This window comes from Streptopelia decaocto, assembly GCF_964273445.1.
Source record: "Streptopelia decaocto genome assembly, chromosome: 1".
NCBI classification, from domain to species: Eukaryota; Metazoa; Chordata; class Aves; order Columbiformes; family Columbidae; genus Streptopelia; species Streptopelia decaocto.
This window is the reverse complement of record NC_138663.1, coordinates 45,676,074-45,701,393: the sequence shown is the minus strand read 5'-3', so window position 1 is coordinate 45,701,393 and position 25,320 is coordinate 45,676,074. Positions and strand designations below refer to the sequence as shown.

The following is a 25,320-nucleotide window of genomic DNA, read 5'->3' as shown; positions in this document are numbered from 1 at the left end:
TCACGGCATGGCTAGAGCTGACCCCAAATGACTGCAGAGGGATCTGAACAGGTGATTTTTCTCAGGCATGAATGCTGGTCAGAGGGCAATTTTAAATGTGATTAAACTTTCAGACAAGCTCATTAAATGAGGCCACTAGAGGGAGCAGCCTTTAAAGTCCAGGGCTGGTCACTGAGGACACCTCCCCACCACTGGGAATGTGGGTGGGCAGCCCCACGGCTGTGGGACCCAGGGGAGTCTTTCCAGCACCGTAGAACAGGCTTAGGCACCAAAGAGAAGAGTATTACTGGCAGCACCTCCAAGTGCATGATGTATTATCTGCTGCTTCTGATATTGAAAGCAACCTGATTTTTTCACAGATATTTTTCCTCTTAGCAAAAATTATGTTCTTCTTCATTTTTTTTCATATAAGTGTGCACAGAAAAAAAAAAAGAAAAAAGAAAAAAGATGAGGTATAAATTTCTTAATTACCTGGCCAATCTGGTTTATGGCAACCATGGTTCAGTGTGGTCAGTAGATATTTTCACTGGTTACACACTTGTCGGTGAAGGCAATCACTATTAAAAGTAAATCTGGACACATTCAATTTTAACATAGCTGCATTTTGGTCAAAGTCACCCCAAAACCACAAGACTGCCAGACCTGGAAAAGACTGTCAAAAGCAACATCCCCTCTGGCTTTCCCGAGAAATTGGCAGCATCTACCTCGTTTGCAGTTGTGTGAGGGAGTTTCCCTGTGTGAGGGGAGAGGAGCTTTTAGGAAAGTAAAGGGGATTACGAGCTCAGCAAAGCAAGAGGCAGGGTGGTGCCTGCATCACCTTGGAATGAATTATGTTAATTCACCTTGTGAAATAAATTCAATAACAAGGGATGTCAGTGCAATAAATAAGCATAAAGGCTAGAGTGGAGATTGCAGAGGGAAAGGGGGCTGAGTGAGGACTTTCCCTTCCCAAATCTGGCAGACCTACCTCTCCTCTGGTGCAGGGGAAGGGACTCGAATATCTGGAAGTGCAAATGGCTCCTCTCTGCTTCACGTCATCCTCCAGACCGAAGGTGGCCGAGCAGTTAGCAGCAAAGTATTTGTAAGGCTTCCATGTCTCGCCGAAGTCCTGGGAGCGCTCCAGCACCATGGCAGCCGGCCTGGGCGACTTGAAGACCAAAATCAAGTGGGTGAAGTAGAAGGCGGTTTCCAGGTCCAGCCGGATGGTCTCCTGGGGGGCATCCTGGGCTGCCTGCCACCAGGTGCGGGGCAGGCGGAAGGGGGAGTCGGCCATGGCGGCAGGGGGGTGGGCCAGCCCTGCGTGGGCTGCACTGCAGCGGCCGCAGGCCAGGCGCTTGCAGCGGCGCTGGGCGTCCTCGGCGTAGGCACAGAAGGGCTCGGCAGCATGGCGCCCGCAGGCTGTCTCCGTCCGCAGGGCCCGCCCATGAGCCAGGTTGCCCATCCGGGGGTTGCAGGCCTTTTCGCAGGGGCTGCCCGCTGCTGCCACGCTGCCCAGACCTGTGAGGCAGAGAGAATCATAGATTCACAGAATTGTTTCCGTTGGAAGAGAACCTCAGGATCATTGAGTCCAAATATAACCTAACTCTAGCACTAAATCATGTCCCTAAGAACCTCGTCTAAATGCCTTTTAAATACCTTCAGGAATGGTGACTCCACCACTTCCCTGGGCAGCCTGTTCCAATGTCTGATGACCCTTTCCATGAAGAAATTTTTCCTAATATCCAATCTAAACCTCCCCTGGTGGAACTTGAGGCCATTTCCTCTTGTCCTATCACATGCTACTTGGGAGAAGAGACCAACCCCCTCCATGCTACAACCTCCTTTCAGGTAGTTGCAGACAGCGATAAGGTCTCCCGTCAGCCTCCTCATCTCCAGGCTGAACAGCCCCAGTTCCCTCAGCTGCTCCTCATCAGACTTGTGCTCCAGACCCCTCACCAGCTTTGTCACCCTCCTCTGCACTCTCTCCAGCACCTCAATGTCTTTCTTATGATGAAGGGCACAAAACTGAACACAGTGTTCAAGGTGCGGCCTCACCAGTGCCAAGTACAGTGGCACAATCACTTCTCTAAGAGAAGAGCACGGGGATGAGGCTGGCTCCCAAGGTGGGTGTTCCACACCTTGGTAGGAGCAGATGTACCCCATGGCACGATTTTTGGGGATGCTGCCCCTGCCAAGACCACGTGTCGCCAGTATCGTTGACCCCAGGAAGGGCTGAGGGAGAGCGCGGCGCAGCTGCTCATTGCTCCCCTCCACAAAGTTCAGTTTGTCTATAACAGCAAAACAAACCAAAAACCCCTCAGGGCTTCCCTGCTTGGGAAAATCACCACCGAGTTGCAGAGCAGGCAGCATGGCAGGAGGGATGCCTCCACCTCACACTGCTGTCCCAAGGGAGCCAGAACAGGGCTGAGGCTTTGGGGGCAGTGGCTGTGGCCAAGCCACCCTTGCACCGAGGCCTCCAAGGGGATCCAGGTGGTGCTGGGGAAGGGGAGAAGCTGCCAGCGACACTGGGGCAGCCCAGGCAGCGTGCTGGTGGGAGACCAGGAGATGGCTGTGGGGGGACAGCATCACTGCACCCCAGCTCACCATGTGACAGATTGGGTGTTGGGGGTGCAAACGCTGGTGGGAATATCTCCTGCCACCAATGACCTCAAATCTTCACCCCCTTTCCCACCCCTCCATCCCTAGCCCAAATCTTGCAACAGTCCCAAACTGCTGCTGAGGCCACGGTTGAACTGAAACACCGCTTAAGTTTGGGAAGGCTGTCACTGATGTGTATAAAGGGGGAAAACCCATAAATAATCCTTGGTTGAAATGATGCTGGCAAGCTGCCTTGCAGCTGAGGCTCTGTGGTTTCTGTTCAAGTTTCTCTGGAAGCCTTGTCGATTTAAAAATCCACAGTTAAACTGTCAAAGAAAAATAAAATCACCATGGGGTTTGGTGTGAAACCATCTGCAATGTAACACTCCTGGTGCAGGAATGTTTGATTGGTGGCTCTCCACCTCTTTATTAATAAATGTAACAGTAGGTCAAGGCTGTATTTGATGAACCGTAACTGTTTAAAATAAAAAACAAAGCTCTAATGTCTTGGATGTGGGCAAGCTAAACCGTCCGAGGTGCATAATGTCTTCTTTATCGCTGGGCCAGTCATATACAGTCAGCTTTGTGCACCAATTATTATGACCTCTTCTTGGCATTTTTATTATGTCCAAAGGTTGTTTCAGTTTAGCATCCAATAAATCCTTTATTTGGGGTTTATTCAGCTTTTGTCTACATTGTCATAGCTGCAATTAAGCTATATTATGTACTAGCAGAGGCTAAGCCTTCAGAGCCTGACAGCACTCCCCACTCCTTCTGCTCTTCAAGAAAACACCCTGGAAAGAAAATATTTCTACCACCACAGGTCTATATAGGTTTTCTATACCAATTATTCAGAACAGATGTGGACTGCTGCTTGTTAAGCACCCATTACAAAACACTTCTGAATCCAGTCTCTGGATTTCACTGGGTAAGCAGTCCTGGGAAATTCTTAGTGAACAAGAAATACTCAGTCAAGTTAGCTTCTACAGGGACCTGGTAAAACTGTGTCTGAGATGATCTATATTAACTATGCAGAATACATTTGCTGTAGAAAAGTAAACACATATAACTGTAAAATTGATGTAATATCACTTACGTCTCCTAAACATCCTTTTCAAAGCACTGTATAAACATTAACTAACATACGCAGCTCTCCTGAGGGGTAGGTAAGTGCTATTATCATATTATCAGTTCGACTTGCCACAAGTTTGCCTAATTTATGTCTTTGGCTGCTTTCCTGAATTCTTTGGCTACGTGCAACACAGCGCAGTTAGTCGCAAAACAAATAGATGTACATTTACCGCGGTTCCCTCAGTTGCGGGATTGCAAAGCAGATTTGGAAAGACATAAAAAGAGCAGGGCTCAGTCAGCACTCTGAGACAGGTCGAGATTATTGTTTGTGTTCATCAAGTCCTTTTGTTTTTCTGCAAACCACCAATTACTGCCCCTGGGGAGGCAGTGGAGGAGGACACGTCCAGTGGGAGGTTTCCTGGTGACTGGGGTGGTGGCAGACCTCAGCATAGCTGTCCCCAGAGCAGAGGAAAGGCTTTGCCTGAGCCCAGACAGGAGGGTTTGGCTACCAAATTCCCATGTGAGACTCCGGGAGGCAAGAGTACTTGATTGCTTCCAGTTCCTGGTATGCTCCAACCCCAGTCACTCATGGTCACTGACTGCAGTTGTCTTTGGGCCAGGCATGGAGGGTCCCTTCCTCACCTGAGACCAGATTTGGGGTCAGGGACCTTGGCTTCAGTAGGGTTTGAGAAATGCTGCTGGCACACAGACCCTACTTCCCGTCCCACGGGCAGGAGGCGGGGAGAGGAAACCCCCTTTGAAAGGGTGTTTGTTTTCACTTGAATTGGAAAGAGTTGCATGACGGATGCAGAGCACTGCATGTTATGAAAAGTGACAGCCTTCTAGTTTAATGCTGGCTGCCACAGGAATTCAGTAAAAGGACAAATGAGAGCATAAAGATTTCCATGCCGTCAGCCACAAGCTCATGACTGCTCTGCCACAGCCCAGGAAAAGGTGTTTTTCTCCAGTTGCACTTAACGAATCTGCCCAACTAAGTACTCCCATCTTATATACTGTACATGCCACTGGACGGGGATCTTCAGTAATGAGTAAGAGCATGCAGAAAATACCGTGACTCACCTGTAAAACATCCATGGAAAATCATATGCTTCCTGCTTAAGCATTTTAGCAACACTTGCCTTGTGATGTTTCATTTATATCTTGTGCCTGATTAAATGTTTGTTTCCCATCTGGGTTTTTTCTTCTTTTTAAAGAAGAAAATTGGCACTCGGCTTGCGACCGGCCGAGGAAGCGTTATGCAAACTGTTTATGCCCAATTGTCTCCGCTGTGGCGCGGCAGTACCCCGCTGCGGGCAGATCTGAGCGCAAAGTGTTTATGCTGCGGGAGAGGGCTTTGAAACCCCTGCCTGCGCTGCCTGCCCTGCCTGCCCTGCCTGCCCTGCCCTCCTTGCCGCGCCTGCCGCCCCTCCGCACCCCGACCGCTCGGGCACCGCCACGCAAAAGCGATGCGGAGCCCTCAGCGCCTTTCGTCCGCGTCCCGCCGCTGCTCACCGCAGCGCTCCGCGGCCGGGCCGAACTCTCCCGTGGCATCGCCCGGCTCCCCCGCGCTCAGCCCCCGGGACGAACTCTCCCGGCCCCGGCTCCCCGCGCCGCTCCGCCGGAGCCTCGGGGCGCCCGGACCCCTCTTTGTCTGCGGCGAGGGGCGCGGAGCTGGGAGCGCAGCCCCGGCCCCTTCCACATAGATACACACACACGTACATACATACTGTGTACGTACATATGCATACACAGCATGTACGCACATATACGCGCATGCACATTCCTATGTGCGTGTATATATATACGTGCATACGTGTGTGTATATAGGTGCGCACACGGATTCGTGCTACTCGATGCAGGCGCGCACCTATGCACACGCACACATACGTGTGCGTACACACAGGCATATATACGTACATACACGTGTATGTACACACACGCTCACATACGCACGCACGGCCCCGTATCTACCTCGTACGCCTGCGGAGGACGGAGAACGCCGAGCGCCGGACGGTCGCGACCCACCTGCAGCGGCGGCGGCGGCGCCCAGCAGCAGCGCCAGCCACATCCCGCGCCCCATGGCCGAGCGCCCCGTGGCCGAGCGCCCCACGGCCACCCGCCCTGCGCGCCCCGCCGCCCCGCGGCGCGACCGGCCCTGCGCGGCATCAGCGCCCCGCGCGGCACCGGCGGGCGGGCGCGCGCCGCCCCGCCGCCCGCCGCTGCACCGCGCCGCCCCGCCGCCCGCCGCGCCGCGCCCCGCCGCCGCCCGCCCCCGCGCCCCGCCCCGCCCCGCCGCTCTGCCCTCCCCTCCTGCCCCGCCGGGGCGGCCCCGCCGCGGGGGGCGGTTGCCGGTGCGCGGCGAGGCGCGGTACTGCAGCGGAGGGAACCGCACACCCCCCTTCCCGCAGCCCGGGAGAGAGACCCGCGCCCCGGGGCAGGGGGCTGCCCGCACCAGGCCCCGGGAGGCGCCGGCTCCTGAGCCCGGGCGCGCTGTCGGGGCGGAGGGGGTGGAAGCTTTGAACCGCAGCCTGCCCCCGGCCCGGATCGGTTTTAAAAGAGAGACCTAACTAGTCGCTGACTAAACCTGAGTTACTGAAAACTTTGAAGACGTTTCTTGTTTCGTTGGCTCTTTCCTGGTATCTGAAGGACTGAGTGATGGAGCCACGTAAATGTAAGAGGTTTTCCTGTCTTTCCCAGGACCTGGCAATCTGTGGATTAGCTCACAATTTTTAAGAGACAGAAAGTCCCATGCAGTCTGATCAGTTCAACAGCACCCACCATCATACCTGAACAGAAGTTTAGGGCTCTGAAAACAGGAAAAGACACAGTCACCTCTACTTTTTCCCACCAGACCATTACCTTTTAGATCTCAGCAGAGCAACATTAGAAGAACAAAGGTGGAGCGCTTCTGAGCAGTCACTTTTTTTACTTACCTGAATCTAACCCGGGAGGTGAGCGTGTCGCAAGTGTTACAAAACGTTTCATACTTCTTACTCCACACTTAGAACTGGGATAACTTCAGAATGGCTCTGTTTTAAAACCCAGCCTGATGGTATCTTAAGGCCACTGTGCTGCCTGCAATGCAATGCCACACATTTGAGGTTGCTTGGGTTTATATGGCCACCAAAATGCTCCCTGAGAGGTATTTAGTCTATAGCAGTTGAACATCTGACTCACGGGAAGGTGTTGTCTCTATTATCTCTACATTAAAAGGTACAGGTAGGCTGATCTTTGTAATCTTTCAAATTCTTTAGTGCTGCCTTACATACCACAGAGAAACATTTTGCTTGCATTGCTGCTGTCATTTTCTCTGGCCTCCAGATGAGCGCGTCTAGACAAGGACTTCCAGCCCCCAGGAACCTGTCAAGCCCTTGGGGCTGCTTGTGAGCTACTCAGGGGCTTGTCCTGCTGCCTGCTCATCACGGTGAGGGCTGCACCCACACTTCTGAGCCTCCTCATGGCAGTGGCCATGGAGGAAAAGGATGTTCTGAAGTGTTTCTGCCTCATGCCTCACAAAAATGTAATGTGTTGCTGAGGAATCACACAGGGGTTTGTGGTGTTACAACCAGGTTGCAGCAGTCACATCATACAGGGCTAGGAAAGGGAAAATGCAAGCCATGGGCAAGGAGTTTATCTCCATTGTAGCTCATCACTCATAGTTCCTCCTGCGTTAAAATTGCCAGGTGATAAGTCTGCTATAGGGTGATAAGTCTGGGCGGACCAGAGCAAGAGCTCACTATAGGTGTCAGGAGCACAGGGCAGTTGAGGTCTGTGAGCAGGAGGAGTAATTGGAAAGGAGAAGAAAGGGCTGGCTGGGGCAGAGGATGGCTCTGGAGAAATCCCTGGGGCATGAAGGAAAGAGATCATCCAGACTGAAAAACTGCAGAACAGAATCCTGAGGGAGTAGATGGATGGTGGTATCAGTGGCTGGAGAGGAAGAGGGCAACCAGACTTGGGCTTGAGTTAGAAATGAGAGGGAAGAGCAGTGGCCATCAAGGGAAAATGGGAGGGGGGAGGAGGGAGGGTAAGAAATTGTTGGGATAGGAGAGAGAAAGAGCGTGTGGAAAGGACAGGTTTACAGCTGGGGCAGGAGGTCTGATATTGCTGAAACAGGTCCATTGCATAGAGAACGGGAGAGAATAATGGACAACTTCCAGGTAACCTCAGATAGGACATCCCAAAAGCCACCTGGAGTGTGCAAATAGTAAGAACTCTTGAACTGTCCTCACCTTGGTATCATAAGCCTGCTGCTTCAAGATGCTGCTGGATCATATGCCTCGGTCCTCATAAGCCAAATAATTAGGTCATACTTTCTTTCCTACCTAGCACCTCTGCAACCTGATAAAACCTGTTTGATCTTCCTAGATGAATTTGTTTTACTTCCTGGAGGCCACACAGCTTGCAAGTCCAGCCACGGGCAGCTCAGATCCCCCTGATGCCCCCTCCTGGCTCTTGGTCGCTTCACGGGATCTGCACAAACATGAATCCATGAGTGCACCCAAACTGGTGGTTCAGTGAATACCCCCTGCAGAGCTGTACATGGCCACAAGCTGTGGGCTTGCAGGCGTGGCTGCCTGCTGCTTCACAGGGCTGGTGGGAGATCAGCAGAGGGCAGGAAGCATGCATAGATGTTTCAGCACAGTTTTATTTTCTATGTCTGTTGGTGTTGCCTATTGAGGTGCCAGAAGAGGAAACCACAAAACTACGAGGAGGAGTTGACCTCTCCCAAAACTTTTTTCAGATCATAGGCTTTTGGGTTCATACTCTACTGCTGGTTAAGGAAGAACAAGAGGAGTTTCCAGCTATCACTCCTGCAGTGTGGTTATAGGTAGCCAAGCAGATGGAAAGGCCCAGAAATGTGAAGATCACCTGTCTTTATCTGGTCTTTGCATTTCTCCATTACACTTAAAAAGTCTTTAAAGAGTGATGATGTTCCCTGAATATACGTGTCGCAGTATGTTAGAGAGGAACAAGCACAGGTGACAGGCCTGGAAGATGACCTCTGCCACCTCAGAGATGCTGAGGAGGTAACCTGGAGGAAGGAGCAGAGCCTGCTCCTTTGGCAGAGGTCCCCAGGGATGGCATCACGCGCCTGGGGAGGGGTGGCAGAAGCTCTTTGGTCTTTTCTGTCAGGGTGAAATCCTGACATCTGAATTGGGTGACAAGAGAGGATCCTCTGTGAATCTCTTCCCACAAGTCTCCTGCCAAGGGCAGGGTTGAGCCCAGATTAACATTTTCAGCTGAGCATGTGAAACTAATTTTAGAAGCAAACCACGAGCAGAATACCTCACCTACCAGACAGTCAGAGCCATGTGGCCTAGACTTTTGTCAGAAAAATCTCAAAAATTCAGAAGATCAGATTTACTTTTTAACTAGAGGCTTGTTCAAAGATCACTATTTCCTCTGTTGGCATCCATGTAAGTATGCAGGGTGCTTGTTACAGTTTAACAGGAGGCCCTTGGGGCGACACAGTCCTTCAGACATGCCTGGTGGGCCAGGCATGTCCCTCTTGGTTCTGCACGGGGAGCGGAGGTCACAACCCAAATGGAGCATCACCCTTTGGCAGGGAAGATGAGAGGCCATATTTGAGTGCTCTCTGCCAAGGAGTGTAACTGCAGGGCAACAATTCCAGTTGAACAATTACCTACAGGCATTAGCTCCAGAGATACTTATTTTCAGTTTGTTATTTTTCATTGAGGAGCCCTTTCAGGTGTCCCCTAGGCAGGACTGGATGGATCTCCCACACTGCTCAGCAGTAGGTTGCTGGTGGGACACACGGGCGCAAAAGGATCCTTCCTTCACACTAGTGCAAAGTGCTTTGTGCAAGAAGAGCCACCACACTCCTGTAGAGTCCTTCCCCATGGCAACTACACCATGCTCCATACAATTTTCACTGACCTGTTTTGCCTTTTCCCAATGTTTTGGTTGACCAACATAACATATCAAGTGATATCATACTTGAGCTTTGCTCTACTGTGTGGTAGATGGTGATGCTACTGTCTTTACAAGGGACCTAGTGGATTGGCAGTCGTTTTGACTTCAGAGATCTCATTCAGATCTGGTGGCTGTTGCAGTTTTCAAGAGTTTTCACTCCTCCATTCATGAACAGAGGTTAATGTACCACACACACATTTAAACATGTTAAAAGATCTTTGTTGAAAGGAATAGTATCTTTTTTTTTTTTTTGTCTAAAGAAAAAATATGGTCTTGATTGAAAGTCCACTGAAGTCAATGGAAGTTGACATCTGATCAGTGGATTTTGGATGGAGTCTGAAGCCACCTCACTCTTGTTTGTTTTTGTATCACATCTTTAATGCTTTATATTAACATCCCCTTGTTAAGTCTCGCACTTCTCAATTTTTTGGCAAATCACTGAAAATCTTCCAACCATCATCAAATGAGCAATGAAAACATTTCCCTGACTCATCGTGTTTTGAAACAGCTTGATTCCTCAGTTTTCTGTACGAAATTCAACCAGAGGATAATCCAGAGTGACAATTACTGATTAAAACTTCATTTTTTTTTAAGTTCCCATTAAAGCTGCGTTCTGATATATGGCACCACCATACAGATGATTGGAGAAAATGAGGGAACCAAAGTGCCACTACTTTCCCTGTGCCCAGTGATCAACTTTTTGGAGCCAAGTATTTTATATGCTGGACCAGCATGGATCCAAGAACGGAAGCCTCTTCATGGGATTTAGTGTAATTGGAAGTCAAATCACAGAAACATTATGGCAAAGATATCACTGTTCTTCAGAAGTCTGTAAAAAGGATGGAAAGGACCCTATTTTTGCTTACCACGGAGAAAAATGCAAAGGGTCAGTAGGGAACCTGGAAAAGAGAGGAAGAAGAAACCCTGGAGCTACTCACTGAGGTTCATTTTATGTGGAGGCAAAGCTGAGACCATCACAGTCTTTGGGTAGACTTCTACACATTGCACATAATGAAAAATCCCTTTACTGAACACAGACAAACCCATTTACTTTCAAGCCTGGCAAAGACTTAAATAATCCTTCTCCCTCTGGTTACAGCATTACCCTTTTAGTCTGCAAAACGGTCTCCCCGCACCAGTCAAAGGGAACCTTGCACTGCAGCAAGGGTTCATTGCCTGGTCATGAAATCAGGTATTGCTTCCACTTACAGTCTTCCCTTGGGATTCGTGGGACAAACAAGAGGATTAAGGCTTGTCCTGGAGTCCAGGAGGTCCGATAGCAGCTACACTTCTATGACTAACAGCACCAAAATGCCTTCTGACAAGGATTTGTTTTAGGAAGGAAGGTCAGCCCCCAAGCCCAGTGTCTCAGGGGATTTCCTGGTAGCACACAGGGCTGGATCCAGGTGCATTAAATTCTGTGCATCCACTGCTAAAAAAAACCCAAGCAAACCCCAAACCATATATTCAACAATACTTTTTAAAGGTTCTGCTGGTTCTGATAGTAAGGGTTGAGCTGGTGTTTTGTTCTCCAGACCCTAGTAGCTCAAAACCCACATCAATTATTTTTCATGTGCAGCTGTTTTTTGTCTACGAGCCACGGCTCCAGGCATTTCAAAGGGTTTTTTTTCCTCTCTCTCTCACCCTCTCTTCTTACCATCCATTTTGGAGAAGCAGGAATGAAGGGGAACCAGCTAATCTGCCCATGTTCCATTTACAGGGGATTCAGGAGGGAAAAAAGCAAAGCAAAAGAGAGAAAGAGATGGGGAGGACTTGCTGAAGAAAGAAAAGTGTTGGTAGGCAGTTGGCTTAATTTTTTGCAATAGGACCTGTACTTGCCCCATTATTGCCATCACTGTTTTCTTAGCTCCCATGTAACCTCTGCCACTCCTCATTCTCTCCTTTCCTGAGTAATTGATATGCAGATATCAAGACAATGATGAAATTTGAATGCCATAGAAACCCACAGCACCGACGCTTTCTATGGCAGCTCTCCCCTCCATCCTGCACACTACAAATTATGAGGAGGATTAACCTGCCAGCTGCTTCCTGAAAGCCACCTCTGCCAACTTCGGCATCTAGCCAGGAAAAGCCTCCGAAACACTCCCGGCAGCCAGAGAGAGCAGCCGGGGCGGTGAGAGGTGGCCAGGGCAGCAAGGCAGCCATCCACAGCCGGCAGCATTACAGCTGGCAGTGGGACAAGGCTGGGCACAGCCCTCCCGGGCGCTGGCTGCCTCTTGTTTCAGCCTTGGCACCCGGCCCAAAAGCTGGGAATGGGGTTCTAGAGGTCAGCCCAGGAGCCAGCAGTGGCTGCAGGATGTGGGACCAGGAGGAGTGAGCTGGGGGACAGAGGGAGAGGGGTTAGGTGAGGACGTCTGCTGTCACCTCTTTGCCCTCTGAGCTGTGTGGGGAGCAGGTCCAGATGCTGCCTTGTGCTGGGAATCCACCAAGTGCAGCAGGGTCAGCACATCTTTCGTCTCTGAGAAATGCCTGGCTGGCCACAGCGTTCTGCAGCTTGTTTCGCAGTTCCTGACACGGGAATATGGCTCGGCGTTGCTCTGCCTCACTGCTGCACCACAGTATAAAAAGGATATAAAGCTACTGAGGAGTGTCCAGAGGAGGGCTACAAAGTTGGTGAAGGGTTTAGAGGGGAAGCCGTATGAAAAGCGGCTAAAGTCACTTGGTTTGTTCAGCTTGGAGAAGAAGAGATTGAGAGGAGACCTCATTGCAGTCTACATCTTCCTCACAAGGGGAGGAGGAGGGGTGGGTGCTGATCTCTTCTCTCTAGTGACCAACAACAGAACCAGAGGGAATGGCAGGAAGATGTGTCAGGGGAGGTTTAGGTTGGACATTAGGAAAAGGTTCTTCACCCAGAGGGCGGTGGAGCACTGGAACAGGCTCCCCAGGGAGGTGTCATGGCCCCAAGCCTGACAGTGTTCAAGAAGCAATTGGACAACACCCTCAGACACATGGTGTGAACTTTTGAGGTTGTCCTGTGCAGGGACAGGAGATGGACTTGGTGATCCTTGTGAGTCCCTTCTGATTCAGGACATCCTAAGATTCTGTGATACTATGATGTAAGGTGAGCCAAATCCCCAAAGCTGGGATTCAGGGCGACTGAGGGATGTGTCCTCTGCCAGGTGGCATTTATACATGTGTGAAGACAGAAACAACCATGCTGTGCCTTCTCCAGTGGGAAGGGAGGGCAGGGCAGCTGTGTTTGCTTCTACGTCTCAGCCAGAGCATCTGCTGGCAGGACCTCTTTGCAGGACCCCAAATGTGTGGAGATACAGATGTTGGCAGGGCTATGGTACCTCCCTCTGACATTTGCTCTTTGACTTTTGGTTTAGTCCCTGAGTATCATCCTTCCATAATCCTCCTTACCCCAGGGACTGTCACGGCATCCAGCTCTTCCATGGTGACCCAGCTGACAGGAATTTGGTGCTGAAGTGCACACACAAGCCTGTTGCAGGACACCTTACAGAAAGGTAATTAAGCAGAGACAGTTGCAGGAACTCTGAGGTGCAAACACAGAATGCATCTACAAAATGGGGTTAAAATGCAACTTCTTAAGTCAAGAGCAGGCACTGGAAGGTCAGTGCTTCCCCCAGGCCAGTGACTCACTGCTGAACATGCTTCCCCAGTGGGACTGTTTGAGAACCATGTTGCATTTGAATCAAAGGAGGTTTAGTAGCCTTCAGTTGCAATGACTACTCATGTGGAGTAAGAATGGTGTTAGTAGAAAGCAAGACTGTAAAAATGTGCCTCTGTCTGCCTGATAACAGGGTATGCAATGAAAATCTGACAGAGTTTAGAAAAGAAGCATTTGGCAGCAGTTTCATGGCAAACTTGGGAGGAAGGAGGGTGAGATGGTTGTAAATCATCTCCTTCAGATGTCATGGGTCTATTTAAATAACAAAATTCTATCAAACATAGAAAACAGCATTTAGAGAAGGTAGGTTATTGTTTTGTGATCTTATAGGGTCCCATTGAAGGAGAAACAGAAATGACTGTCAGATAAAATGTGAGAAAACATTGACTTAATAATTGCACTTTGACTGGATAAGCCATTGGAAAAGAAAGCTCCTCCCTGGGTCTAAGAGGTACCATGAGCATTGGTCCCCTCTTGAGCATGAGTCCCTTTGGAAAGCATTGCAAAGACTCTCACCCTACAGGCTCTGCAGACGTTTTGCCAGGTGTATGGTGCAGCCTCCGAAGGGGAACTGAGCTCTCTAGTCTAAATGTCCCCCCCCCAGTTTAAAACTGTCACCCCTTGTCCTATTGCAACAGACCCTGCTAAAACGTCTGTCCCCATCTTTCTTATAGGCCCCTTTTAAGTTCTGAAAAACCTCAATAGCATTTCCCTGGAGCCTTCTCTTTTCCAGGCTGAACGACCCCAGCTCTCTCAGCCTGTCTTCATGGGAGAGCTGTTCCAGCCCTCTGATCATTTTTGTGGCCTCCTCTGGTCCCTCTCCAGCAGGTCAATGTCTTTCCTGTACTGAGGGCTCCAGAGCTGGACACAGGACTCCAGGTGGGGTCTCACCAGAACAGAGTAGAGGGGCAGAATCACCTCCCTCGACCTGCTGGTCAGGCTCCTTTTGATGCAGCCAAAGATATTATTTGCTTTCTGGGCTGCAAGAGCACATTGCCAGCTCATGTCCAATCTTTTATTCACCAGTACCCCCAAGTCCTTCTCCACAAGGCTGCCCTCAATCCTTTCATCCCCCAGCCTGTATTGATGCCGGGGGTTGCCCTGACCCAGGCGCAGGACCTTCCACTTGGTCTTGTAGCACTTCATGAGGTTTGCATGGGCCCACTTCTTGAGCTTGTCTAGGTCCCTCTGGATGGCATCTTGTCCCTCAGGTGTGTCAACTGCACCATTCAGCTTGGTGTCATCTGCAAACCTGCTGAGGGTGCACATGATCCCACTGTCTATGTCATTGACGAAGATATTAAACAGTACTGGTCCCAGTGTGGACCCCTGAGGGACACCACTTGTCACTGGTGTTCATCCAGACATTGTGCCATTGACCACCACTCTCGGGGTGCGATCATCCAAACAGTTCCTCATCCACCAAACAGTCCACCCATCAAACCCATACCTCTCCAATTTAGAGAGAAGGATGTTGTGGGCTTTACAGAGGCTTTACAGAAGTCCAGATAGATGACATTTGTAGACCTTCCTTTGTCCACTGATACAGTTACTCCATCACAGAAGGCCACTAGGTTGGTCAGGCAGGACTCACCCTTGGTGACTGGCTGGCTGGCTGGCTGGCTGTCTCAAATCACCTCCCTGTCCTCCATAGACATAGCATAGGTTTTAGGAGGATCTGTTCTATGATCTTCCCAGGCACAGAGGTGAGGCTGGCAGGTCAGTAGTTCCAGGGGTCCTTCCTACCCTTTTTAAAAATGCGTGCAATGTCTCCCTTTTTCCAGTAACCAGGGACTGCCATGACTTCTCAAATATCACTGTGTCTTGGCAACATCAGCCTGCATCTCATCAAGTCCCATAGACTTACGTATGTTCAGGTTCCTCAAGTGGTCACGAACCTGATCTTTACTTACAGTGGGAGGGACTTTGCTCCCCCAGTCCCTGTCTTGCAGTTCATTTTCCACTTGAGAAATGTGGTAAGAGAGCTTGCCAGTGAAGACTGAAGCAAAGAAGTTGTGTACCTCAGCCTTCTCCTTGCCCATTGTTACCAGTTTACCAGTCTTGCACATCAGGGCTGGGGATACACTTTCTTTGACCTTCCTTTTCTGGTACAGTGGCATCATTAGTGCATATTATGATCTTTACATCTGAGGAAACTTAAGTATCCCCACCAGAAAATTCAACATCTGAGATAGTTTGTATATACTAAGGACAGCATGAATAATATACCAGGTAAAGAGATGACCCGATTGATCAAAACACAAGGCTGTCTTTAAAATCTTGACCTCCAGCATGTTAGAGAAATCTTTTTATTCCCACGCTCCTTTTTTTAGTATCAAAATCTCAGCTCAGATGTTGCTTTTGCTATGGGGTCTTGGCAGCTCTTCCACTTGTTCTAGACATCGTTTTGCTTTCTGCTGGATGTACACACAGGGTGACATCATGGCTATTTCTGGTCTCTGATAATAATCTCCTCTCTTTTGATAGGCACAGGACAAAGACATTTCATATTTACGATTTCTTGACCCATATGAGACTGATGTGCAGGAAAATGTGTGCAGCAAGACTCATCATGCTGGGATGCAGTAGTAAGCCTCTGTGCTGGAAAGAGCTCGTGCTAGTCTAGGTGCACTCAATACAGTCGGACTTAATACTGCAGGTTACTGGGTGTGAGTATCACTGAGTTCTGCCCTAATTTATAGGGGAAAACACACCTTAAATGGGGAATTTCTTCTTCTGTATGTCTAATACGCAGCTAGCAAATTATCTGGAGTGTATCACATAGTCAAATGAATTAGCTTCTTTTAAGTGTAAACGGAAGACCACTTAGCTCTTTAATCTAAAAGAGCTCCATAAATGTGGAACGTGCTGTGTCTGTACTGTTGCGGCAGTGTCATGTAGCAGAGCTACAAATTCACGTAGCTCGTGCCTGTGAATCTGCATTTAGTCTAGTCACCCTTTGGCTGCTTTCAAGCTTGGATCACTAGGGAGCTTTTAAACATCATTTTTTATAGGTAGTTAAATATGACAGCCCTGGTTGTTCAGTGTGTTCATGGATATAGGACACGTACGGAGTGGGAAGACAGCCAGGGAACCAGCCTAAGTAACACTAGTCCTAGCTGCCTTATTCCAGCATCTGCTAAAGATGCCAGGGGCCTTATGGCTTTTGCTCTGGTTGAAAACTGAACAATTAAGCTAAATTAGCCTGTATAAGCTCTTGCTCACAGCTAGTTTTGGTGCCTCTAAACCATGCTGCAGGCAGCAGTGAAGACATGAAATGTTGGCATGGCCAGAAAGAAGCCTGATCTCCTTTGAGGGAATCCTCTGGGGAATCTCCATCCTCCTCAAAGCAGCTCAGATTTCCAGGCCGTGGTGTGCGTGCCTCTGATTCCACAACATCCAGCAGGAACATGGGGATCTGGAGATATTTTGCAGCACATACCAGTAAAATGACAGATTGTTACCAGAGGACATGCTGGCCACATGCTTTTACCCAAGAGGTTTAGGAAGAGCTCTCAGAGGAGAAAAAGAAGTTGAGCCAGCTTCACTCTGCACAGCCCCTTCTCACCCAGCATAGACAGAGGCTGATCTGATCAATTAACAGAAGGGTATAGCTGCTATAGGGTTGGGAGGCCTTAAATGCCCAATTTACTTCTGCAAATGGGCTTTGGGCACTGCTGAGAAGTCACCCGTTTTGCCTTGGTCCTACGTAAGGGCAAAAGGGACCACCAGATTCAAGTCCCACCAGATCCAATAGCTCATCTAGGTCTTTTAGCAAGGTCCCACAGACTCATATAAAGGCATTTCAATAGGCAAGCCTTCTTTCAGTGGTTGCTTTAAACTTTGCCTGAAATCCGCAGGGTAATTTTGATAGCTGGTGGCTGAAGACCACTTTTGCTGGGCAACTGGCACCTCCTTCAAGTCCCACTACTTTCAAGGAAGGAAGGAAGGAAAAAGCACACAATAAGGGATAGATAACAGCCAGATGCTACTTAGTTTGCTTGAATTAGATCATTCTATAAACAGCCCTGACAGTCTTGGTCATAAGGGTATGCTAATTCAGGGGGCAACAGGGACATTTTCATAGTATTTTGAAGAAGGGGCTAGAGTTTTGTGTATGCTGAGACTGTGACATGCCAAAAATGGGAGGCTGCTCTCTTTTTGTTGTTGCTCTTAATTTGGTTTCCTGCCAGGTTTGCTGTTAAGCCTTAGGTGGGATTTCTGTTTGGGATCAGCTGGCACAGCTTACACTGACGCTGACATTGGGGAGATTCAGTTCACTCATTTACTGAGACTCCTGAAAGTCCTTGGGAGACATGACACTGTCGATCTTCATGGATTTCCAAGCTGTCTCAATGGCAGGCCCCTGAAGTCACTGAGGGTCAGGGTGCTTCTGTAGCGCCTCAAGGTCATGGAAGCATCATTTTCAAGAAAATAAAAACTGCTACCTAGGACTGAGTCAGTAGCTGTTTTTTTCACTTCATCATCTGATCAGAAATGTGGTTATTTTCTTATTGGACACCCTCACATTAAACAAATGGAACAACGCTAATCATACCAGTTTCTTATTTCTGAAATGAAAATTGAAACATCACTGATTTTTGGAGCACCTTTCTTCACATCCTTAGATGTTATCACCAGCTAGGGTCCATGAAAGTTTTGCTATTTGCCATTTTCACCAAGTTCCCATAGCATCTGAAGGAGTGAAAGATGCCCTCACCCATGAACAGTAAAGTATTGGTTTGAGTCCCGAGCAGAGTTAAACCTCCTTCTCAGGAAAGCATCCTAATCAACCAGCTATTGTAGGCTGAATTGTTCTGTGTTTTTTCTTGCTCATTCAGATTTGCTTAGCAAATTTCACTGCAAGCTCTAGCAGAGAGATTGTGCATGAGAGGGTGGCTTTACCACCTGGTGCTTTGGGTACCAGTCTAGGAAGAACGGCCAACTCTACAATGATATATATCTAAATGCAAAGAGGCATCATGCCAGCAGAAGCAAGCAAAAGCAGCACACCTCAAAACACCCACCAAACCCCAGAGCAGTGTGGTAGGAGATATGGATGCAAATACCTGCAGGTAGAGAAGAGCTTAGACCAAGGACTCCTGCATCCTGAAGGATGCATCCTGGATGCACAGCTATTTCTACTGGGATCACACCAGTCAGTGTTAATAATGTTACTGCTTGACCTTAAACTTTTGCCTTTATCACAAATGAGTAACAAACATTGCTGTGGATATTATGAAAAGGTTTATTCCAGCATTTCCCAGTCATTATTTCTTGTTATAGCCAAATTTATGTACTTATTCCACAAATATTTTTGGATACTTCAAACCGCATCTTTCAGTGAATGAAAGCTTTGACAGGGATTTTTTTTCTTCTTGTCCTGAACTGATCACCTGAAACATAAACCACCCTCATCAGGGAGAAACCATTTGGTCTGTTTGGGCTGGAAAATAAAAAATGAGCTTTCGGTTCTATTGCGCCTTTTCTTGACCTCCTCTTCTTGTTTTCTTCCTTACTGTTGATTCTCCTTGAGTCTCAAACTCTCTGCTTTTCCATGTTGCAGCCTACATCCATCCTTTACTTCTGCCCTCAGGGCCTTTAATTCTCTCCTGTTCACAAAACCACTCCCTACCACTATAGCTTACATCTGATTTCTGTTTTCTCATCCCTGACCTGCCATTCATACCCACCTTCTGCATTTCCATCTCTTTCTCTTCCCTCATGCCCTCTCTGCTCGTATCTTTTTTACCAAATTAGTGTAAGATTGTGTGCAAAAAATTATCTGTAAAGAATATTAGACAATCAAATAGTAAAGGAAATGCTCAAGCATGATGGACCATACTTTTCTTGGTCATTATAACATTCCTTACTTCATGCTATAAAGCATGAATTCAAAAGCCAAGTGATCTGTGGAACTATAAAATGTGAGACAACCACTCTTTGTGTTTTCTGTCTTCACAAAATGAGAACTCTTGGAAAGTGTCCTATTGTTAGCCTTCAAATCCCTCCTTCACTGGACAAGCACAGTATCACAGTGACAGTGTAACTTTCCAGATTCCCCAAGCCGGGTCCCAGCTCTTCAAAGCTTTGCCCACATCCTTAGCTGTGCAGTCCCACTGAAGCTGGTGGAGGTTTGTATCTAAAATTTTGCACATAAGGGAGTGTTATGGAGACCAGATTTGTGCTTAGCATCTGAAAACAACAAGGTCCAGCAGTGCAGTGGCAAGTTTCCACTGTTATGCCCATAAAATCTCTGAAAATCCAACATGGGAGTAGTCTTGGCACTGCAAGAGTAGTAGTGCAGTTTGTAAACATAATGCCTGATAATTTCCGCTTAATGCTCACTGGTTGGATTCGCAGAGCCGTTCTGGCACATGAGAACAAGATTTCCTTCCAAGACTACTAAACCAGAGGCTCTGCTCCAGGTGAGCATCAGCAGCACTCCAGCACCCAGGGGCGCATATGCGTTCACACAAATGGCTGGTGCTTCGGGCAGCTATAAACCACATGCATGACAGGGACATTACAGCCCAAAGAAAAATCCTTGGATGTGCACAGGGTAGACACTGCTTTGATCTACTGATCCATCTAGCATGATGATTTACTTGCTTATGTCCTGACCCCTGTCCTCCCATTTGTCCATTTATGATGACGGTGGTGAAACACTGGCACAGATTGCCCAGAGAGGTGATAGATGCCCCATCCCTGGAGACATTCAAGGCCAGGCTGGACGGGGCTCTGAGCAACCTGATCTAGTTAAAGATGTCCCTGCTCATTGCAGGAGGGTTGGACTAGATGAGCTTTGGAGGTCCCTTCCAATCCAAATTATTTGATGATTCAATGATTCGATGATCTGATGATTCCTGGGCACCTAGCACCCCCCTTCCACTTACAGGGAGCACAGACAACTAACCCAGGGCAACACTGACTTGAAGGTGGTAAGATGCCTACAAGGCAGATGACAGGACACTCAGATTTGCAACATTTCTATCTATTTGTGGCCCCAGTCGCAGTGGAAATTGCATTCCTACTTGCTGAAGTACCACTAAGCCTTTCAACCCTAGTCCTTTAGTCTGAGCTTTATGATGCCAGGGTGATTGGGCTCACTGCCTGCCAACAGCACAGGCAATGAATTAATGCTCCTTGTGCCATAAGAACTTTTCTGTAACAGAAAAACTCCTTAGAGAGGACTTAGAGGGCTGTTCACAGCCTTGGGAACCCCACTGTTGGAAAGATGCTGACAGGCCAAAGGGATTCATACAAGAGCAGAAGGAATCAAAGTGGGAGGACAGACCTCTGCCAGACAGACAGAGAACTAAGTCTGATCTGGCTCAACAACAACTGGGGAGAAATACTGACCATATACTGACCAGAAATACTGACTATACTGACCAGACTGTATATGAGTCATGGTATGGTTGTTTAGGCAGTACCGTGCGCAGCACAGCTGAGCGAAAGAAAGTCATAACTAAATGCCAGAAAAAAAAAAAATGAAAGAAGAAATGAAAGAAGTTTAGGGGATTTCCAGCTCCATTAAAAACCATAATAATAGACAACACAATAATATTAAAGCATTGATAGAGTGAGACAGATGCGAGATTCCTTTTTCCGTTTCCAGTTTCAGTATCTCTACAGACCATAAAACAGAATGTGCTGACCTGCAGAGCTGAGATTTTTGAGGGAAGCAAATAAACACATACATAGTTGCATATGAATGAACAGTCTGTAGCGATAGACAGGATCAAAAACTTTTTTAAGACACAGAACAGACACTAAACTCTGGGGAATATCTCTGATTATGGTCAAATAATTTCATAGTTTTCCATTCTGGGCTTACTTGGCTCTTCTCCAGGTCTCGTCCATTCTCAGAGATGGGACACTGAGTGACTGAATTATGACTAAGATAATGTTCTTTCTCTGTTTAAAAACAAAAAGCACAGGAAAAGCATGAAGAGATATAAGTAATGCTTAAGAGGAAAATTCAGAATGATTCAGGAATTAGTAAGGCTGGGAATATTTTTTATAGCTTTGCGATTTTGGCATCAGGCAAAATTATAAATACATTCCTGACAGATGAGATCCCCAAACATCTGGAAAGATACAAGATGATAAGAAGCCACTTATTCTAATTTCTTAAAGGATAAATTTAGACATTTCTAACAGCTGGAGTGACTGTGAGAGTTGTACACAAGCTGTCAGAAGGTCAGCGGGGAAATGGTCTGGCAGTCAGGCTGGAGATCAAGGCTTTACCTCACCATTGGTAAGGGGAGGATTTTCCAAGTGCAAGGGGGTAACAAAATTCTCCCTATGTCCCTCATGGACCACTGCACACCCGGGTGGTGACAACAAGTTCCTGTAGCTCCTGTAGGCCAGTGATATCCTAACCCCCCTATAGGTGCTTGGGCAGAAATGTCTCTAGGGGTCTATAGAGTGAAATAACAGCTTGCAACCATATCTGTCCCCAGTGTCCCTTGGAAACCTGCTGCTTTGGGGAGCACATTTCTAATAACCCTGGCAGGGACACAGGGCACCCCCAGGTCCCTTTTTCATGCCAGGGTTTGGCCATGGGTTTCAGTAGCTTTGCATTATTGCAGCACTGGCAACACTGTGCCCTGCAAGGGCGGGGGGACAGCCAGGACAAGCCTCAGACCACGAACTGGGAGGTATTTTGGCACCTTAGTGGCCCTGCCTAAGTATGTCTGAGCTTCTGGAAACCAGGCAGGATTGGGAACACCACAGGACAAACGGCTCAGGTTTTTAATGGGTTTAGAATAGGTTTGAAATCAAAGATAAGATCCAGTGATCCAGTGTCAACTGATGTTCCTGAGAAGCAGCCAAGAAAAACAAGCTGCTGTTCAGAAACCTGCTGAAGAACAAAGGAGAGAAGCCAGAGATGAAAGGGAGAATGGAAAAAAGCATGAAGCTTAATACACGTATCTCGCAGAGGGCTACCATATCAGCACGAGTGCCTGACGAGGTCAGATGAAAAGGGATTTTTCTTTCAATAAAAGAAAGTTGCTGTGTTTGAAATGTCTCTGATTTTAATAAGAAAATAATTTCTGATTTCTAAACATATTTCAAGCCATCAATTCCCTTTCCAGCCTGGATGGAAGCAAAACAAGTTTTGGGCTTTGATATGATTCAAAGGCAACTATAGGGGTAATTTTTCTTTCTCCTCCCATCCTCCGATGTATAAAGCAATATTGCCTTTATGTTTGCTGATCTGAAGTATCTCCCTTACTCTGTAGTTTTTATTTCCCCTTTCTAGCGTAGAAAGGCCAGAGAAAAGGAAGAAGAAAAAATTAAAGTCACTTGTTTTTTTCTATAAGGGCTTAAATTAAAAAAAGTTTTATACCTGTTTGAAACCATGTTTTTAAAGTCATTTCACCAAAAATTATGTTCTAAAGTGTTCCAACAGAAAGCAATACTCATTTTGATCCACTATCTTATTTAACATACAGCATGTTCCTCATTGCTTCAGCAATACATCACTAAATTTGAGCAAACTTCACTGTTCTTTGAAAGGCAAGGAGCTGTGGAGCCCATTATTTCTACATTTTATGAACAGGAATGCAGAGACAATGAAAGTAATCAAATTATCACGGCCTGCAAAGGAAGGCCAGAGGCAGAATCAAGTGCACAGGTTCAAAACAGAGCCTGGAGAAAAGTCAGCAGTGACTCACGAGATTGCGGTTTTGAAGGGTTAGTTCCCAGCGTTCATCTTCAGTGCAGTGATTTATATTTTCTATCTTGGGACATTGTTTTCAGTGAGTAATTGTGTGGGTTTGTCTGTGGCCTCCTACGCACAGAAGCTCTGTATTCTGTGGAAAGCAATGTCCAGTGGGATTGACACTGAACCGTCTGACAGCAGATTTTAGTGTTCAGCAAGCAGCAATGGTTGCTTGTATTTTTGAAAGCACAAATGGATATGGAACATGGTTTGGGTTTCTTTTCCCTAGTGAATTTTCAAGAGATTAAAGCACAAGCCCCAAGCCCCAGCAACAAGTTTGCCTATGTCCACTTTACAACCATAACATTCATTATGTTGCTGGGCCATGCGCTGTTTTTACAGGCTCTTGGTGTAAGAATTTTAATATATCTTAAGTTAAAATTTTAAAGCTTGTGCTAGCTTGCTCCAAAGGCCTTTTGTAATATTAACTGAATTATGTCAAGTGTTTTCTGTCAGCTATAAGATTTGTCATAAATCACAAGAAATCTTGTAATAATGTAATTCTGAGCATTAAGTCTCCAAAAAGCCCCTTTCATAATGGGAAATACTGTCTTATGTTTTTAATGTCTTTCTTTCCTCCCTTCCCTTGGGCTGTGCTTTTTTCTTTCCTTTGTCCTTTCTAGGGAAATTAAAGCTTTCCTTTTGACTGACTGGAGAAAATAAACTATTTAGTTAAATTCTATGTTTGTATCTTCTTTATCTCCCTGTAAGAGAGGCAATTTCCTTTCATCTGCACAAATATTTAGGACGCTGGACTCTACATTTACCATTTAGTTTCTCCTCAGTAATTTCCCACTTGAGATCTTTTAGCAAAGATGGACATGAATGAGCTTATGGAAGACTTCTAGATGCTGGGGACATTCGGTCCAGGGCCAAGCCCACCTCTTGTGAATACGCAACATCTACAAACATCCAACACATAATATCAGAACCAGGTAATGCTGCCTGTTGGATCAGATACTCCTAAAATAAAGAGATGTCCTAGATGTCATTGTTCTTATTGTATGTGTTTGGGAGTCCCAGGGCAGAGGGTGCTATCCCACTGGCACGAGGATGCCCAGAGCAAAGGTGAGGGAGCTGAGCTGGACCACATGTCCATTTGCAAAAGTTTATTCCCCTGGGAAGAGCTCAGAGGTAAGCCAGGGCCATGCACTTCAGTCCATAACACTGAAGGAGCATGTGGAACAGGAGAAAGGAGATGCTGAAACTAAACAAAGCCAATGAAGGGCTGTCTTTGAAGAGGGAACCCATTCAGGACCAGCTGACAGGCGAGGCTGTGTCCCAGCTGACGTTACCACTCTGCGGTGACTCAAGGCTGGCAGCAGCTCTGGCCAAGCTGCACATAGCAGAGTTGCTGGGAGATGGCCATTTACTTGTTTTGGATCAAAACATGAAAAGAGCAGCTGCTGCAGCCTCTTCAGTTTCAATAAAAGCCTCACAGGAGTGTGCAAGTGTTTGGGGAACGTGTCTGTGCATGGCTTGCACATTAAGTCTAATACTGGGGACTTTGATGTACTTCTGCAGTGGACCAAGAATCCTGTTTTGATCATGTTGCTTCACCTCTTCTCCCTTCTCCCTTTCAAAGAGAGTGACGGTAAGCTTTGAGGCTGGTCTGATCAAATGGGAGTCCTTGCTGAGAAGCGGCTGGCTCCTGCTCAGAGCCACCTCAGCATGTGGGTCTCATCTTCAAGGAGGTACAAGTGAAGGTGGGTGACACCGTCAGGTCACCTCACGAGACAGAGACAGATGCAGCAATGCAATGAAGCAGGAGTCGATTCCAAGGCTCTGCTCCAGAGCCTTGTTCAGTGTGGACTTCAGGCCCTGAGGTACTCCTGAAATGCCACGTAGCCACTCAAAAAGGCTTTGAGCAGCAACTAAGTGACAGGCAGGAGCCTAATACCAGCCTCCTGCAGATCCCCTGGCCAGAGCCACTCAGGGCAGTCACACAGCAGAGAGCGAGTTATTTTGGGAAATGAGACTGAAGCTTTTTTTTTTTTTTTTTTTTTTTAAACATTAACTGACTATCTGGACAAATAATTTTCCAGCTATGGTTGTCCTACAAAATGCTGGCTACCATGTTCCACTAATGAACGTTTGTGACCAGGGTGACTGGCGGGTGAGCCAGCGCAGTTTCTGATTCCTTAAGCAAACACCAACATTTCCTAGCATGAGCAAGTTGAGTGGTGAGCAGTGACTAATGAACAGCTGGTATGAATTCTTGACACTCCTGGAATCCAGAAATATGTTGATGAACTCTGGCAGAAGCCCAAATGTTTGCAAAGTAATGACTAAGGTGGTAATGAACTACAGCTGACTGGCTTATTCATGTTCAGAGGCTCAGCGGTTTATTCCA

General features: G+C 47.5%; 1 protein-coding gene across 2 annotated transcripts in view; it reads right to left on the bottom strand.

Moving 5' to 3' along the window:
* Positions 1-5,792, bottom strand: part of NTN4 (netrin 4) — a 48,813-nt gene extending 43,021 nt beyond the window's left edge. Inside the window, exons 1-2 of one of the 2 annotated variants that reach the window (XM_082071325.1) lie at positions 5,620-5,792; positions 968-1,497 (exon numbers count right to left, since the gene is read on the bottom strand). In XM_082071325.1, the coding sequence (XP_081927451.1) occupies positions 968-1,497; positions 5,620-5,728 (639 nt within the window). In that variant the 5' untranslated portion in view covers positions 5,729-5,792. The remainder of the gene's footprint in view (positions 1-967; positions 1,498-5,619) is intronic. The other variant, XM_082071326.1, reaches the window with a different exon arrangement.
* Between the last annotated feature and the right edge of the window lie 19,528 nt (positions 5,793-25,320).